The following is a 17,769-nucleotide window of genomic DNA, read 5'->3' as shown; positions in this document are numbered from 1 at the left end:
ATCATTGCATCTTATCCAGGTGAGCCAGAACTAGTCTTGTTCCAAAAAATGACCATTTCAGTTTCTGCTGGGAGCCTGCTTGAATATCTAATCATTCCCATATCCAGGAAATCATTCCTTGTGTTTAGCTGAAATCTTGGTCTCCTGAGTGTTCATTTTGGTGAAGATTGAAGCTTTCACCCAAATGTCCAAGTCCTCAGCATCACGGGATACTTGTTAAGAACGGCTACACAAGAGGCTTCCTTGGGGAGGAAGCAGGTAGCCTCTTGGAGAGAAACACCAAGAATCATTGAATCATGAAATCTCAGGAATGGACCACTAAGGGATGTGTGTGTTCATTGATGCACCCAAACTTGAGTGGTCCAGTAGTGAAAGCACTGAGCTAGGGGGCAGAGCGACTTCAGTTTCTCTCCCACATTTCTAGTAGGTCTATCTTAGAATCCTAGGCAAGTCACTTACCAGTTAGATTGACAGTAACCAAAGCTTGCCCTAGTGGATTCTGGGGGAGCATGAGCCCCTCACACATAGTCAGCTTTGTCAAAGATTTCATTCCATTTTTAATTCATGTTTGATTTCTGATGAGAAAAAAAATCAGATGCCATATTCATGCTGGAACCATCTAACCCAACTCAGCTCTGTTACAAAGGTTAACAAGAAAAACCATCGTGCCTTCTCCTTGTAGAGATTTTTATAAGGGGCCATCTTGTGTTCTTTGGGTAGGGAACAGGTGGTCCTTTGAGAGCCATACCTGGAGTTGTGGCAATGCAGAATTTGAAGAATTGGAGAATTCTATATTTAGAAATTGAAGGAACCTGAGGAGGGCATCTAGGGGCATCTAGCCTTCAAGGGGCCTAGAAGATCCATCACACCAGATTACCTTTAGCAGGTAACCTTTCTCTCCACAGTCCTCAGAATTGTATTATCTTTACAGTTACCACTGAAAACTCTACGGTAAGAAGACAGATGAAGTAAAAGTCCCATCATCATGCCCTGCTCTGTATAGCAGGATGCAGGAACTGTCCAAGAATGCCATCAGCAACCACACCAAACTCAAGTTTTTGTTTCTCATCTGACGAGCTCAGCAGCAAGCCCTTATTTATTATAGTTAGGTCGTTTGCACAGGCTTGGAATCAGTGTTGTAGCTGTCTTTATTTTAGTGATTTGTTTTTCAAATGTGCCCAGATTGTGGCAGCCCATTTGTCCCAGTTAGTACAAAGAGCCTGATTAGTGGTATTGGAGAGACTCCTCTCTCTGTTCAGTGTTCATCCCATGACTGTAAATAGCCCCATGGGCTGGCCCTTCCACGTCTTTAAAAAAAACAACCACCCATTTTTTGAGTCATCTTTAGAGAAGTTTTAGCTAGTCCCCCTGTTCAAGAGTACATGGCGACTCGTCAATGACGTGATTTCATAGTCTAATTGCACCAGCTAGGTAATGAAACCAAAAAATGCCTTACGGAATGGAGAACAAGCAGTGTACCCACACTACAGCACATGGATGTCACCAGTCAGCATGGAATGACCAGAATGTCATGGCTCTCTACCCTTTCTCCCCCTTTCCCTCAGATTTTCAATATGTGAATTTTGTTGCCTAATGTAAATACTACCCTTAATAAAAAAAAAAAAAGGAAGGAATTTTGTTTCCATACAATGACTGTGTTGCTTTTTCTCTAATCTTGTTATTAATAGTAGAAGAAGCCAGTCTCACCTGATGTTATCCATCCTCTACTTGCAAGGCTGCCTGTCACATATTTCCTTCAAGTGACTCAATGCAGCAAACATTTAAGTATGTACTTGCCAGTGCTGTGCTTGGGTGCCTGTCCTCAGGGAATTTACACCCTACTGCGTATGATTCTGAGCACTCTTCCTTATGGTTCCTCATGAGCTTTGAGATCTCTTTCATGCTTGGTTCCCAGGGTGGCAGAAATGTTCTCAGCTGTTTCTGATCAAAGTGGAGACAGTGATATTGCCCCCAAAGTATTCACTTAGAGTGAAGAATGTCTGTCTTGGTTCAGTGTTTGAATGGATCTGTGATCTCATCAATGGGTATTCCCAGTTCATCCCTGCCCTTCACCCGTCCTGAATGTCTCCAGTCCATATATCCATTCACCACAAGAAATCTGCTCATCGGTGTTGGGGGCCCTCAGATATAGCGAGGATCCTGGCAAAGCCTGTTGACTGACCATTGGGTGAAGCTTCCTGCCACATGATCAGCTCACCCCTCACAGAAAAGTACATACTGAAGCATGCAGGGAAATTCCTCCCTCCCATGTCTGATTTGTCCCCTCCTTAGTAAGTACGAGCTTCCTCCAGGAGGCCCAGCTTCCCCTTTTTAACAGAAGTCAAACTGTAGTGAAGTTCTGTGCTTTCCAGTGAGTTCAGCGTACTCCCCAAATGAGTGGTGTAGTGGACTTCTCTCTCCTACCTCCCCTGTACCCAACCCTACATCTTTTAAGGCCGTAGAGTCATGGGAACATACATAACCCCAATTCTTTCTCCATCACAGAACAGGACGTGTGGCCAGAGAGGGAAGCTCTGGGGGCTGTGCTTGGCATGTTCATAGATGAAAGAAGATAGGGAGACTCTGCTTGTCTAATTTAAGATATGACTTTAAGATAAGATAGAATTCTTCAAAAGCAAAGAAAAAGCCGCAATCCATTTTTAGATTGGAATCTCTGGAAACTGGAAAGAAATGATCAAATCAAAAAGCAATTACTGGGTTAAAAAAAACCATTTATTAAGCTCCTACTGGATGCAGTCACAGTCACTGAATTAGCAACCTCTTGTGCTCATCACCGGTGCACAGTTGCTAGGAATAATATTTCACAAAATGGTACAAAGAAGAACCTCAGTCTGGATGCTTGATGGGTGTTTTCTGCACCCCCTCCTCCATCTCAGGGATTTTCATTGCTACTGCAGTCTACATGAGGCCCTTCCTATTTAATATGTGTTTCATATTTATTAAGGTTTCTCTTTATAAATCAATTTCTTGGTGCTAAAATTGTTGACAATGAATGGAAATACCAGGGCCAGCGCCGTGGTTGGAGATAAGGACCATCTCCGGTGCAGAGCAAAGGCCAGGATTTGACGCAGAGGATTAAGGGGCTATTTTAATCTGATGATAAGACAGGCTTCATGATGGGGCAGAATAGCGTTTGTGCAGAACCAGAAACTTTCTGGGATACGTGGACCTAGATAAGCATCTTTTTGGAAAATAATTCTTGTTACACACGCATATGCCCCCACGTACACAGCCAGCTGGAAAAAGAGCACTTTTAACTTAAATGTTTGAACTCCTTGATGAAGAGCCCATACCCCCTCCCTGGGAGGTCTGCCCCTCCCCATCCCCGTCCCATGCGAACCTTCCCTGTTCTTCTGGGGTTAAAAAGTTCTAAATACATTCTTATTGATCTTTTGTTTTGACATCTCAGTTTCTACCAGGATTCCTCCAACTTCCCTCTTCCATGGCCATCCCATAGAACAAAGATATTTTTAAAGAAAAAATAGGAAAAAATCAGCAATACTGATCAGTAGACTGACAAAGTCTCAAAATACCTGCCACGTCCTTTCTCCCCACCCCACCATACCTCCCACCTCTTCAAAGGCGGAATCTTCTCATACAGTTTATTTGGAACCATGCCTGTTCTTTGTACTTCTGTTTTAATCTCAGAATTTCAGAATGGAATGGGGCCTCAATGAGATCCCCTTACGATGTTCCTGACCATCCTGGCTTCGCTTGAATATCTCCGGTGAAGGTGTACCCATTATCTCCCAAGGATGGTTTAGTTCCCCGAATAAAACTTAAATAGGGCTTCTGGATGCTAATAAAAAAAATTTCAAATAGAGTAAGCTTCTTAAGTGTAGGGGTTATTTTATACTTTTTGTATTTATATCCTTAGTCCCTAGCACAACGCCTGACATACAGTAGGTGCTTAATAAAGGCTTGTTGCTGACCACAGCCCCAATCTTTATTCCTTATGCCATATGTCTATTATGGTCAATAATGATCTCCCTTCCTTATAAACTTCCCACGGTAGCCACAGAATGGAAGAGACTTTCTTTTTAAAGTTGACTTCTATGAAAAGAGCCTCTTAATATAGAACAGTGTGCAGGATGCCCTCCCATAGCACTCTCTTGGAAGTCCATCCTACAGCCAAGATAGCCAAGATCTTCTGCTTACTGAGCCCTCATGAACAGGGCTGGGAAGGAACCAATCCAGAGCCAGCCCGCTCCACCCCAACTCCCATCCCAAAGCATCTGAGGCAGGGTGTGCTCAGCTACAAGAGGAATCCTCCCCAGTCTATGCCCCTGTTTTATTTAGATCTTCCCTCCTAGGAACTTTTGAGGATGTCAAGGTGTGCAACCTTAAAGACCTCTGGATTTGGAGGTGGGACATATGGGGTCCAGATCAAGCTGTACCACTTACTACTGGAGTGACCTTGAGCATTTTCTTTCCTCGTTGTTAGGATGAGGAGCCATGATTCAGTATAACGGTCCCAGTCCTGAATTCAAAATAAAAGGACCCAATCCTGCCCGTGTCTCTGGGCCAATGTCTTCTGCTCTTTGTAAAATCGGGTTTGGAATACTGTGGCTCAATGGAAACAGCCCTCGATTTGCAGTCAAGAGGACCTAGGTTTGAACCCCAATTCAGCTGCTTACTAGCTGTGGGACCCCAGACCTAGGCCTCAGTTTCTTCATCTGTAAAATGTGGAGCCTGGACTAGCTGCCCTCTGAACAAATGAGATGATATTTGTAAAGCACTTAATACAGTGCCTGGTGGAGGTGCTTAATAAATGCTTGTTTCTTTCCTCCCTTTCAGCCCATGATCCCTCCACAGCTTGCAGAGATAGGTTTAATGATCACTACACTAGAAACACAAGAATGACATTTTCATTGCCACTGTTTATGGCCAAAGCACAGTGCCCTCTAACAAAAACAGCCCAGACCTACAGTCTGACCTTGTGGAAGGTTGTGGGAGAAAGGACAGAGGTGGGTGAGAATGTCATTATACTCTCTTCCTGTCATAGGAAGGTATGAATCATGACTCACCCTGACCTACTTAGGGCATAATCATATTCAGCTGGAAGGGGCAACGTGTTTTTCTGGACCTCCTTGGCTAGGTGAGCTCATTCCTCAGGCGAGACATAACGGAGGCAGGGGTAGGGCCCATTCCAATCAACTCTCTGGCTCCAACCTCTCCCTGCATTTATTTATGGGACAGCTGAGACATCACAAAGGAGGCAGTTTAGGGTGATTCAGTAGTTTTAATTTTATGCATAATGCATTTATAGACAAGGTCATAGAGGAAAGAGCTGGAGAAGAATATCTTCCTGTTCAAAGGCATTGGTTAAAAAAAAATCATCATCATAACTACATTGTCTGCTCCCACAACAGGAAAAAGAATGTTTCCTCTTTCATTGTTCTCAACAAAGAGTATTTTTCCATTAAAGACACTTCAGTTTATCACGAGATGATTGCAAACAGGTGCAGGTGAGTTTCCACAAGGAATTAGCAAATGAAGGTTCACATAGTGTTTGGGTTCAGTCAGAGAAAGCACACATTGACACAGAATCAGAAACTGTAAATGGGATTTAGAAGTTGCATGAAATGATCAGCATTGGCTAAGAATAATCCAATTAATGGAGTTGCCTGGCCTCCATGGCTGAGAGAAGTGGGTCTGTGTAACAACTGTGTACCAGAGAGGCAAGACTTGAACCCAGATCTTCCCGACCCCAAGGCTGACTCTACTCACTAGGCCATGATGTCTCTCTTGGCATATGTACGTTCTGATAATTTCGTGTCTTCGCTCAACAGCCAAGAACTGTGTTATTGGGATCTAAGTGGAGTAAATGTCTGCATGTTCTGATGCAGGGGCTTCTTCACGGTGATGACCTCATACAGATCATTTGAATAATTCGTAGGTTTCACATTATAACCTTTACCACTCGAAACCTTTCATTTTATAAAAGCCGGGCTCTTTCCTCTCAAAATGGTTGGCTTGTCCTCGTCTGTGGCTGGTAAGCAGCCAGGTTCTAACTAGACAACAATCGAATTAATGTTGTCTTGGGCTGGATGATGATTGTGGCCAGCCTCTCTGCCCTTATTGGTTATGTCTTCTGAATCCAAAGATGGCTCCCACATCATAAATATGGTAAATTTGTCAACATTCCAAACTTTGGACTTTATTTTTAAAAAATGTCATGCCTACGATATCACTTCTCTCTCAGTGAACAGACTGGAGTTTATGAGCCTCCTCAAGCATTTTCCAAGAGACCTAAAGCCCCCATTAAGTTTTTGTTAGTTTGAAGTTGGGTTGTTTTGGTTTGGTTTTGTATTTCTTCAGCCACAGAAGGCAAAGGCCCAATCAGATCAGGCACAGAATTGTATAAGTAGTTAACTAAATATGCAAAACCATTCAGAGGGAGTAGCAGAAACATCAATGACTTAGCCTACCCAAATATAATTGCTTTTCAGTGGCCACCTTCCCATCACTCCTGGGGAAATGGAAATTAGTCAGGGGCTGTCCCCAGCGTGCATGCAATACGAGGTCCACATTTCCTCGTAACCAGCCTTATCCAAGAAACCAAACTTGCTCTGAGTCATTGAATCAGCATAGTGATGCTGGGCTAGGAACAGCATAGAAAGGGTTGGTCCAAATAACCTGCCAGAGCCTGCTCCGCCATTCTTTTGATCTGCCCAAGCAAGGTCAGTGTATAGTCTCAGCAGTCTTGTCTGTGGGGTCCAGGCATCAAGCTAGAGCAACAAGGTTCAGCTTTAGGATTATACCAGTAAGGACTTAAGCCACAGTAGGAATCAGGAGAACCAAATTTATTTTCTCAACATTCAAATCAGCTTGGTTGATACGGAGCAGATCTCTGAGTTCTCAATAGCGAAAGGTCTACTGGCCCCCCGTACCCATCATGAATTTGTAGAATTTCTCTCCAGGTTTTCTTAGTTTATTTAAGATACCCCATATTATATCATCACTCCTTCCATTACAGGGGTCCTTCACCTGGGGTCCATGGATAAATCTCAAGGGGTCCATGAATGTTTTTTAAAAAAATTTTATAATTGCCTTTCAATGTAACTGTCTTCCTTTGTGATTCTATATATTTAATTTTACACATTTAAAAATATGATTCTGCAAAGGGGTTCACAGGCTTCCCCAGACTGCCAAAGGAGTCTGTGGGGTCTAAGAACCCATAGTCTACAGCTCAACTCAAGAATGACCACTGAGATGTGGTACATCACCAAACTATCTCCACCATTCCTACCCTCTACTTCCACCAGTATATGGGAAGCCCATGAAAGCTGTTGTGGCCATGGAAACTAAACAGAAGTAGTCAAGGGTCTTATCCTGCTCTCCAGAGAGAAAATTGTACAGTTGGTAGCCCGCAGTGTGAAAACGGAGGCAAATTTATTGTTGTGTTTTTGTGGCCCTGCCTTCCCTCACTCTGAAAGAAGCACACCCCGCAGTCTGTGCTTTCTTTCACCTGGACAGCTCTCAGGCATCCATTCACTTGGAGTTAACATCATAAGATACAGAATTTGATAAAATAGCCATGCTTTTCAACCACCACAGGACTTTGGCTAACAGGTTTAAAGCAAGGAGCATATGTACAGAAGGAAGAAGGCTGGAGCTACAACATTGTGAAGGGTAGGTAACCTTCAAAGCTGTCCCAACTGTAGGGTCCTACCAACACAAGTGGTGCAAAGTAATCCCATCCCAATGGCCCCAGACCAGGTGCCCTAACTTACTCCTGTTCCCTTCATTCGTTGTTATATTTATCCGTTTCAGCTGATGATCATCTCATCACCCACTTAAAATTATGACCTTTTTGGGGGGACCATTTTAATAATAAATGAGGGCTTTAGAAAACACGTGTCAGTCCCTTCCCAGTCAAGCAAGGAAGGGGAGAGGGGACGCCTTGGTCTAAGAGCTTTCCCCATGTAAGCTTTTTGGGAGACGGCAGCTGAGAAGTGGGGAAACAGTGAGGAAAAAGAGTCAGACAGAGGAGAAGTCAACAATGTACAGCTAGCAGCAGGAAATAGACTACGCTGCAGGTAACCCACTTGGGAAGCCTTAAAGTGACTTGTAAATAAACACCAGCTATTCAGGAGACAGGGTCCAATAGCTGCCCTGCAGAGCAATGCTGGACCTCTCTAGCCCTCCTTGTACTCGGTCTTCATAGCACTGACCCAATCTGGGCACCCCTTAAGCTGGTTTCCAGGCGCTGTTGACAAATTGCTTTCTTTCACTTAATTCTACACGTGCAGAACGAATCAACTTAACTACCCTAACTGGCTGCTGAGATAATGCATACACAGGGAGAGTGCCTCCAAGTTTCCCAGAGAAGTGAGGGAATCTGGGCATGTAAGAACATCAGCTGATGCCTGCATGGTCACTGGCTGCTGGTTTTCCCCCTCTGCCTTGCATGTTGGCGGATTCCCAGCTTCTGTACGTTTGGAATCCTTCCATGGGGCCATTTAATTACAGTAACCTCAAGCTAGCCAGCAGCAGCTTGGTTCTGAATCATCTATATACATGACACCATCCAGGTGGAGAAGCAGCTGGCCTGCCGAGCTCTGTGCTGGAGGGGCTGTTTCAGCATCAATCCATGCACTGACTCAGCGCCTCTCAAATGTGTCCAGTTCCCTCTGAGACAATCGTGTGTGTGCCTCTCGCTCCTTAAGAGCCTTCCTGGAGACACACTGCAAGCACACTGACTAGAAGAAAAACATGCCTGTAGCTCCAGTCATCGGAACATGGGCCAGGAAGGTCCTCCTCTCATCCATCTGTTCTAGTGGCCCAGAAAAGCATTCCATGGGGTGTCAGCCAGCACACCCGCTGGAAAATCGTGGCCACACTGCTGACGTTCTCCTTGGACTCTACACAAAACAGCATGTGACCAGGCAAAGAAAAGCCAGTTTGTTAAACTTGAAACAGCTACTAAGAAGAGAGAAAGACTCTTTAAAGGTTTTGCTTTCGTTTTGCCTTCCTGAAAATTCGGCAATGTAAAGACTATCCTTCAGGGCTTGACAAGCGCTAATCTTCTTGGGAAAAGGCTAAGCGTGCCCATCATCACTGAAATAAGATAACAGCCACTTAATATCCACCATTAGTCATATAAAGCCAAAGATCAGGCTAGTGAAAAAAACGAATACTGGCTAAATCTTAGGAGGGCCGAGGGAGTTTCTTTCCAAGACCAAAAGCACAGAGTGTGAGTTAAAATTAGACTGGTTGTTTAGAAAAGGGGGCTGAAATATTCATCTTCTATTTTACTCAAAGAGGAGAGGGGATTGGTTTTGCTTGGAGTTTGGCCAAGTAGGGAGTTTCTAAGTGAGAGGAGAGAAAGGGTGGGCTTACTTCACTTAAAGAACTTAATCTCCGTGTCAACACAATCATAGAAAAGGTCGGCCACTTCAGTGGGGTCCATAGGGTCAGTGCTGCTCAGAATGCTTTCCATGGCCTCCAGCCCTTGTTTCTCCAGGTCCAACATGGTCTCCATGAGCTTGTGACCTTGATCCTGAGGAAAGAGACACAGGGTTATGGTGCGTCATAACCAACCACATGGAAAACCTCTCTGTGCAGTTGATCGGCTGCCTTGCCGCTTTGAATATGGTAGAATTGTGGAATGAAAAGGGAAGGGGACCTCAGGCATCATCTCATCATGAATAGACAGGGTTCAAAGGATTCTCGCTCCACAGCTGGAAGGGACCTTAGAGGCCTTCATTTGACAAGTGAGGAAACTGAGACAGGGACATGGAGTAGCAAGGCCTAGACCTAGGACTGGAAGGAATCTCAAAGGCTGCCAAGCCCAGGCATCTTATTTTACAGATGAAGAAACTGAGGCCCAGAAAAGTTGGCTGAGTTGTCCTGAGTCACATAGCCACTGCATAAATGAGATAATATTCAAATCATCTTTCTCTTCCTATTGGTACAAATACACCAAAGAAAGGATCATGGACTTAAAGCTCAAAGGGACCGTGGATGTCACCTAGTGCGACCTCTTCTCGTCTATGAGGAGACCAGGGCCCAGAGATGATCTCCAGAGGCGAAAAGTGGTTTGCTGAAAGTCGTACTCGGAGTACGTGGAAGGGCCTAGACGCAAGTTCTGACTACAAATCCCATGCTTTTTCCACCATGGTAGGATACACATACCCCATTTTACACTAGATCTCTGTGATAGAAAACCTGCCCAGCTCTTAACAAAAGAAGTAAATTGCATATTTCCTAAACCTCAAGGGGCATGAGCAACCTTAATAATGTCCCATATCCTGGGGAAAACTGGTTGGCATGTCTTATTGATACTAGTTAACAACAGCTAGGTTGGTTCCCTCCAAGTCTGTTATTTTTGGAGGAAGAAGGCTGGCCTCCCAGCCTCCAATCCCATCCATTCTGTTAATAACAACAGGCAGGGATGGCTAGCCATGCTGTGGGCGTCTCTGGGGGTAGGCTTACTAGGGAATGTTCAAGTCTGAATTGATGCTTTGGAACTCTGTGTGAAGAACTAAGATGGTGGTGGTGGGGAACAGGTGTGTGTATTTGGATTTATTCAAATAGCACAACATTGTAATTCTTATTATTAGACTATTCGTGGCAAGTGTGTATTTTCACCTTAATGCTTATAAATAACTTGTCTTTGGTGAAAAGCAAGAGATGAGATTTCTAAAAAGAATTCCATCCTCATTGAAGAGGCAGTTTTTGACAAAATGAAGCCACAAAGGGAAGAAGGCTATTCATAAGTCAAATGGAATCTCAGGACAACATTTTAGTGGGAGACTTTGTTTCTGGTTTGTTGCAAAAGACTTTGATGGAAAAATGTAACAGCAACCAAGAATCTGCTGAAAAGTAAAGTGGCAAGTCTGAGAAGGTTCTCCGGGAATGTGGATGACCAGGAGCAAACCTCAGAGATCAGGGTCACCTTCCTACACGTGCTTCCCGTGCCCACCCCTGCCCCTAGACAAGGGGGAAGGGCCCATGTTTCCCGCCCTCTCCCCTCCCACGCCGCACCTCACCTCATCACTCTCAATGACAGCCCGAGCCCACTCGTGGGCTTTATAGAGCTCGTGTCGGCGGTCAGGCTTCTCCAGAAAACGGGGCTCCTTTTTGGCGGGGTCATCCTCCCCGAAGCAGGGAGACTGGACTTTAGGGACAAGCTTTACATCGTCCACAAAAATGAAGGGCTTGAATATGGACCTGGAAGGGGAGGAGAGGTTTTTTCAAGCAAACAAAAATATTTAATACGAAAACATTTGAGTTGGCTTTCCTTCAATGACATCTTGCTGTTAGGCACCAATGATTGTTATAGGGCAGCTGCAGCCTAGACAAGCAGGTTTGGAGGTGCTGCCTCCTGAACATAAAGGTGGAGGGAACTTAGAGCCATCTAGTTCAGTTCTATACTCCCATTGTACAGATAAAGAAACTGAGACCCAGAGAGGTTATTCATTATATCCAGTCACACAGATAATAAAAACAGCTGGGTTTCATAGAACAGAACTTTAAAGCTAGCAGAGGGTTTTAGAAATTGTCTGCTCCAACCACCTCATTTTATACGTGCAGAAACTGAGGCCAGAAAGACCCCTGATCACAGGTAAGAACACAGATTTAGGGCTAGAAGAGATCCTCTCATTTTACAGCCAAGAAAAGACAGCTAGGGGGCACCATAGTGCACGGAGCTCTGGACCTGGAATCAGGAAGACCTGAGTTCAAATTCAGCCTTGGACACTTCCTAGCTGTGTAACCTTGGGCAAGTCACTTCACCTCTGTTTGCCTCAGTTTCCTCATCTGTAAAATCAGAATAATAACAGCACCTACTTCTCAGGGTTGTAATGAGGATTAAATAATATTTGCAAAGCACTTAGTATAGTGCCTGGTGTGTAGTAGGTGCTATATAAATTCTAGCTATTATTAAGAATGACTGGCAGATAGGCGGCGCAGTGGATAGAACAGGCCTGGTGTCAGAAAGACCTGAGTTCAAATCTGGTCACAGACGCTTACTAGCTGTGCGACCCTGGACAAATCATTTGATTCTGTTTGCCTCAGTTTCTCTCATCTGTAAAATGAGCTGGAGAAGGAAATGGCAAACCACTCCAAGTAATCAGCCTCAGTAGCATCAATACATTTGTTTCCCAGCTAGAGACCTTGACAGAACCCACAAGCCTGTCCCCTGCCTTATGTGAATATGGCCAACGGGGGGGGGGGGGCACAAAGTCAGACAGGACTGAAATGACTGACCAATAACAACAGTTACTCAGAAAATTGAAATTGAGTGGCTTGCCCAATTGACTTGACGACTGACGAATGAAAGAAGGGGAAAAGTCAGAATTTGAATTCAGATCCTCCAGCACCAAATCTGTCCCTCTTTCCACTGTCATGCTATGGCTTCAAACCCAGAGTTCTCTCTCATACCATTCACTGCCTTATTATGCTGGTAATAAGATGGTGTTTCTGCCCTCAGAGAGTTTCATGCCAATCCTCTTAGACCCTCTAGGGAGGTGGGGATTTTCAGCCCTAACGATCCATCCATTCACTCAGCAAATGTTTTTAGAATGCTAAGATTCAGTGCGTTGCTCTAGGGCGCAATGGACAATGTGGAGAAGTGGAGGTCCTGTGTCCTTGCTCTCTATGAACCACAGTCTAGTGGAGGAGACAAGACTTAGACAATAGACCCTGAACAAAACCCTAAAGGCAAAGCCCTAATGGTCTTGGAGGCAGCACAGCATAATAAACAGGTCCAGAGTGGAAATCCTACCTGAGACATTTACTAATTGGGCGATCCTGGGCAAGTCACTTAACTTCTCTGTCCCTTAGTTTCCTCATCTATAAAATGAAAGGATGGCCTCTGAGCTCCCTTCCAGCCATAAATCTATAATCCTGTGGTCCAAGTCAAGTCAACAAACATCTATCAAGCACCTACTATGTGCGAGGCACTGTACTAAGTACTGGGAATACAAAAAAAGAGGGGCAAAGGTAAATGTCTGCTTTCGAGGAGCTCACAGCCTAGTCGGGGAGACAATATGCAAACAGCTATTTACAAATTAGATATATGCCGGATAGATAGAGGAATACATAAATACACAAAAAATCGAGTACATAAATAAACAATCCATTTCAGAGGGCAGTCACTAACAATAAGGAGGGCTGGGGAAGGCTGCTTAGAAGGGGGAGGTTTAGCTGAGGCTCGAACAAAGCCGGTAGGCAGAGAAGAGGGGAGAGAGCTTGGGGACAGCCAGGGAAAATGCCTGGAGTCAAGACATGGGGTGTTGTGTTTGCGTACAGCAAGGAAGCCGTGTCACCAGACTGCAGAGTGCATGGCAGGGGAGAAGGTGGGAGGTGACTGGAATTCTCCTTCTCGCCTGCCCTCTTCCCCTTCCCCAACCTCACAGATTGGACCTTAATACCAGGCCAGTCACCCGAGTCAATGGTAGGAAAACCACACTTCCATCCTTTAAAGGTCAATAAGAAGAACATTTTTTCTTTTGGTTGTCAAAAACAAATCCTGCCAATAATCAAGTCCATTTGTTCTCTTCCATTGGAGTGGATGGAGAATGGCACAAGAGTCCACATATCGAGCTAGAGAAATTGATTCTCCAAACAGATGGAAATCGGTGAGTGTCAGCAAGAACTGCTTTCACTGTGTCCCTCCAAGGACTCCAGGAGCCTGTGAGATACTGAGAGAAGGGGGCAGACAGAGGTCCAATGCCACAGGCAGAGGCATACAGCTGGAAACTCCCTCCTGCTGGCCTGGACCAGCTACTGCTTCACCCTCAAACCCTATACCCCTGGTGCAGCTGCTGTACAGCAAGCATCATCTGTCAGTGCCTAGCAGCAGGAAGTCAGAGAGACACAGAGAGAGACAGAGAAAGACAGAGACAGAGAGAAAGACAGAGAGAAGGGGGGGGAGGAGAGAGAAAGAAGGAGGGGGAAAGAGAGAGAAGGGAGAGAGAGAGAGAAGGGAGGAGAGAGAAAGAAGGAGGGAGGGAAGAGAGAGAAGGGGAGGAAGGGGGAGAGAGGGAGAGAGAGAGAGAGAGAGAGAGAGAGAGAGAGAGCCACTGCAAATCAATACAGATGTCATATCAATGAACATGAACACTGAAAGCATGACAGCTGTCCCAGAAACCCCAGACAGCAGTGGGCTTCATCCAGTACAGGCAGCCCTGAAGCTCCACTGCTCCAGGGTCCTGCCTTGGGCAGAATCCATTGAGGGGATCTCCTCCCTCATTCCCTCCATGTCATACAGAGTCTGTCCTACAGAAAGCCTGCAAGCCATTGGTGACCCTCAGCATACTACCCTCTGAGCTGGTAAAGAGAAACAATATACATAAAGAACATAAAAGGGGAAGGGGGAAGGGAAGAAGGATTTAAGTACCTACTATGTACCAGACACTATACTAAAGTGCTTAATAGATATCTCATTTTATCCTTACAACACCCATTACTAGCACTCATTTTACAGCTGAGGAAGCTGAGGCAGACAGAGATTAAGTAACTTGCCCAAGGTTACACAGCTGATAAATGTCTGAGCTAGATTTGAACTCAGGTCTTCCTGACTCAAGGCCCAAAGCTCTACGCACTATGGCGCTCCCCAGCATCTTTTCTTGACTGTAAAGGGAGGGGGTTGGATTGGATAATCTTCCTGGGCCTCAGTTTCCTCATCCGTAAAATGACTTTGTGAAATAGATTCTGAGATGCACCTAGCTCTCAGCAGAGACATCCTAGGGGTATTAGAAGCGGAGATGCTGGCTGCCTGCCTCACACAAATGCTGGGCTGGTTAGCGATGACACCTAGGAAGCATGGGCTCTTCATGGCTGACTATTAAAACAAAAGAGGTTGTTAAAAGTATTATATTTGTTTTGTGGTTTGTTTTTTTTTGGCTAGGCAATGGGATTAAGTGACTTGCCCAGGGTCACACAGCTAGTGAGTATTATGTGTCTGAGGCCAGATTTGAACTCGGGTCCTCTTGACTCCAGGGCCAGTGCTCTATCCACTGCACCACCTAGCTGCCCCTAAAAGTATTCTATTTGGCCGGGGACTCTGGCCCCCAAGACCCTTGTCTCACAGTAAGGTTGAGGGCAACCAGGTCCCACAGCCTAAGATCCAGACAACAATGGCACCAGCCAGCCTGGTTTTACCTCCTAGATTTCTGGAGCTGGTTCCTGACCTGATCTCTTTCAACTTCCAGTTGCCCTCACAATCAGTTCCAAGAAATGGCATTCGATGCTTTTGGAACCCCATGACAGATCAATCACCCCTAGCCCTGACACCAGTGGAGAAGAGCCTCTTGTTTTCCAAGAATTCATCTTCTTTGGGTGATCGGAGAGGCAGCATAAGATTAATGCTCCCTGATCATTTCTATCACACTTCAAGGTCTGTGAAGGGAATATACGTACATCTGCTCTGCGCAGCAAACATGAGAGATGGCCGGGACAGGTGTTCTTACGTCCACTGTGCACTGAGGAAGGTGGGGCTCAGATTGAGTAAAGCAGGCTTAAGGCCAAGCATAGGTTTACAGATTTAAAGGTGGAAAGGACCCAAAGGAATCTGTCATTTTACAGATGAGGAAACTGAGTCACAGAGAGGGAAAGTTACACATCTAAAAAGCGATAAAGCCAGAATTTTCTTCTATATGTTCTGACTTTGGACCTACAATCCCCTTCATATGCTGATACACCATCTCTTGCCCCCAAAGAAGAAGAAAGAACAGCTTTGGGGTCAGGAGGCAAACAATCTAGTTTGGCTGGAGGAGTGCTATGGGAAAAGGCTGCAAAGGTATCTGAGAGCACAGGGCCTTGAATGCCAGGCTAAGGAGCCCACACTGACCACTACAGACTGGCCCGAGGTCTAAATTTTGTGAGAGATGGATCAATGAATACATTTCTGAGAACTGCAGGTAAAATGAAGCTGTGTCATTTCGAATTCTACTACCTATGTGACCTTGGACCAGTGAGCTGAGCTTTGTAAGCTCCAGTTTGCTCACCTCTAAAATGGAGGGGTTGGACCACAGGACCTCAGTGATTCTTTCCAGCTCTAAGTTTGTGATTTAAGGTAAAAGTATCAACTGTTTTTTAATCACTAATCTTTATCATGTTGAAAAGACCGTGTGATAAATGGTAAGGAAATGATGAATCAATAACTAGGACCTGCCTTGGATACTTCCCGAAAGACTCTTTCCCCTCTGCCATCAAGGTCTAGCATAAGAATGTTAGAGACAGGGATGGGCAACTTGAATTCAATAGTCCAGGGCATTCGCTCTCCAAATGCAAGTCAGCACCTTCTTTCCAACCTGTATTTTTAAAGAGCTGCCCAGAGCACTGAGGGGTTAGGTGATTTGTCCGGAGTCACACAGTAAGGATGGGTCAAAGGCAGGATTCAAACCCAAGTCTTCCTGGCTTCAAAGCCAGCTCTGTGTCTACACTGCCTCACTTTACATCCATCCTACAGCTACCTTCTGCAGCCTGTGCCTATTGCTCCTGGCTCTGCCCGCTGAGGGCAAACAGGACAAATCTATCCCCTCCTTTAAAGCCCTTCAAATCACTGAGGATAGCTGGCATGTCCATGCCCCTCCCCAAGTCTTCTTCATAAACACACCCAGTTCTTTGAACTGATTCTCATACAGAGTGAATTTAAGGCCAGTCTGGCTGCCCTCCCCAGAAGCTTTTTGGCTAATAATAACAATGATGATGATGATGATGATGGTATTTATACAAATAGCCCTTTAAAGTTTGCAAAACACTTTTTATCATTTAATATTGGCAACTCTGGAAGATGGATGCTACTATTGTCCCCATTTTATAGATGATAAAACTGAGCCTGAGATAGGTTGAGTGACTTGCCCATCATCATATATATCATATTCAAATTCAGCTCTTCTTAACTCCAATTCTAGCATTCTTTGCACTGTGACACCTAAATGTCTCAGCTTATCATTTAAGCCTCATTTTAAGAGGCACCCAGATTTGAACACAAATCTTGAGGTGTGGTCAGACCAGTGCAGAATACAGAGAGATGAAGCCACCCTAGTTCCTTGAGAGGTTACAACTTTTACTGCAGTCCGAGGTCAGACTGTCCAACGGGGAGTTAACAAGTGATTGAACCACGATGGCAGAAGGAGAAGGGGCAGTTTTATTTTTAGGTGAGGCAACTGGGGTTAAGCGATTTGCCCAGAGTCACACAGCTAGTGAACGTTATATGTCTGAGGCCAGGTTTGAATTCAGGTCCTCCTGACTCCAGGGCCAGTGCTTTATCCACTGCACCACCTAGAGGGACATTTTTAAGAGTTGTTTCAAAGTAAGACTCAAAGGACTGAATGTGGTGTGATGGTAAAGAGAGTATTTGGTTTTGAATCAGATTTGGTTTACCTCTTGCCTCTGCCACGATATAACTTTGGACAAGTCAGCTGACCTCTCTGAGCCTCAGTTTCCTCATCTGTCAAATGAGAGGGTCAGACTAGACAGTTTCTAAGATCTCTTCCAGTTCTAAAATCCTAGGCTCCCCCATGCCAGATGGTTCCTGTTGAGTGTGAATATACCTGATGTACGATGCCAGGACCAGATTGGAAAGCAGCAAACCTCAGCCCTGCCCAGCATCCCCAGTTAGGACCAGCCTACTCAAGGCCCAGTCTAGTCCGGCCCCTCTAGTTCAGCCCTTTGAGAAGGGAAGGGGACAAAAGATAAAGGAAGAGATGGACACATGACTGCTGCCTACCATTGGGGCAAAGTAGGTCAGAGTCACTCACATGATTCCCTACTCCTCACCCCACCCCTTGT

At 45.1% G+C, this 17,769-nt stretch overlaps 2 protein-coding genes across 6 annotated transcripts in view; one reads left to right on the top strand and one right to left on the bottom strand.

Annotated features, from left to right (window-relative positions):
- Window positions 1-1,624, top strand: part of LOC114050582 (WAS/WASL-interacting protein family member 3-like) — a 72,908-nt gene extending 71,284 nt beyond the window's left edge. For all 5 annotated transcript variants that reach the window (XM_027872386.1, XM_027872385.1, XM_027872381.1 and 2 more), the window contains exon 9: window positions 932-1,624. In XM_027872386.1, the coding sequence (XP_027728187.1) occupies window positions 932-955 (24 nt within the window). In that variant the 3' untranslated portion in view covers window positions 956-1,624. The remainder of the gene's footprint in view (window positions 1-931) is intronic.
- A 5,187-nt stretch (window positions 1,625-6,811) lies between these two features.
- LOC114050517 (secernin-1) overlaps window positions 6,812-17,769 on the bottom strand; it is a 63,265-nt gene continuing 52,307 nt past the window's right edge. The window contains exons 7-9 of the mRNA XM_027872274.1: window positions 11,019-11,199; window positions 9,367-9,526; window positions 6,812-9,084 (exon numbers count right to left, since the gene is read on the bottom strand). Coding sequence (XP_027728075.1) covers window positions 9,368-9,526; window positions 11,019-11,199 — 340 coding nt within the window. The 3' untranslated portion in view covers window positions 6,812-9,084; window position 9,367. The remainder of the gene's footprint in view (window positions 9,085-9,366; window positions 9,527-11,018; window positions 11,200-17,769) is intronic.

This window comes from Vombatus ursinus, unplaced genomic scaffold (assembly GCF_900497805.2).
Source record: "Vombatus ursinus unplaced genomic scaffold, bare-nosed wombat genome assembly UNPS02014799.1, whole genome shotgun sequence".
Lineage (NCBI taxonomy): Eukaryota > Metazoa > Chordata > Mammalia > Diprotodontia > Vombatidae > Vombatus > Vombatus ursinus.
The sequence above is the reverse complement of the archived record's forward strand: the minus strand, read 5'-3'. Positions and strand labels throughout refer to the sequence as shown.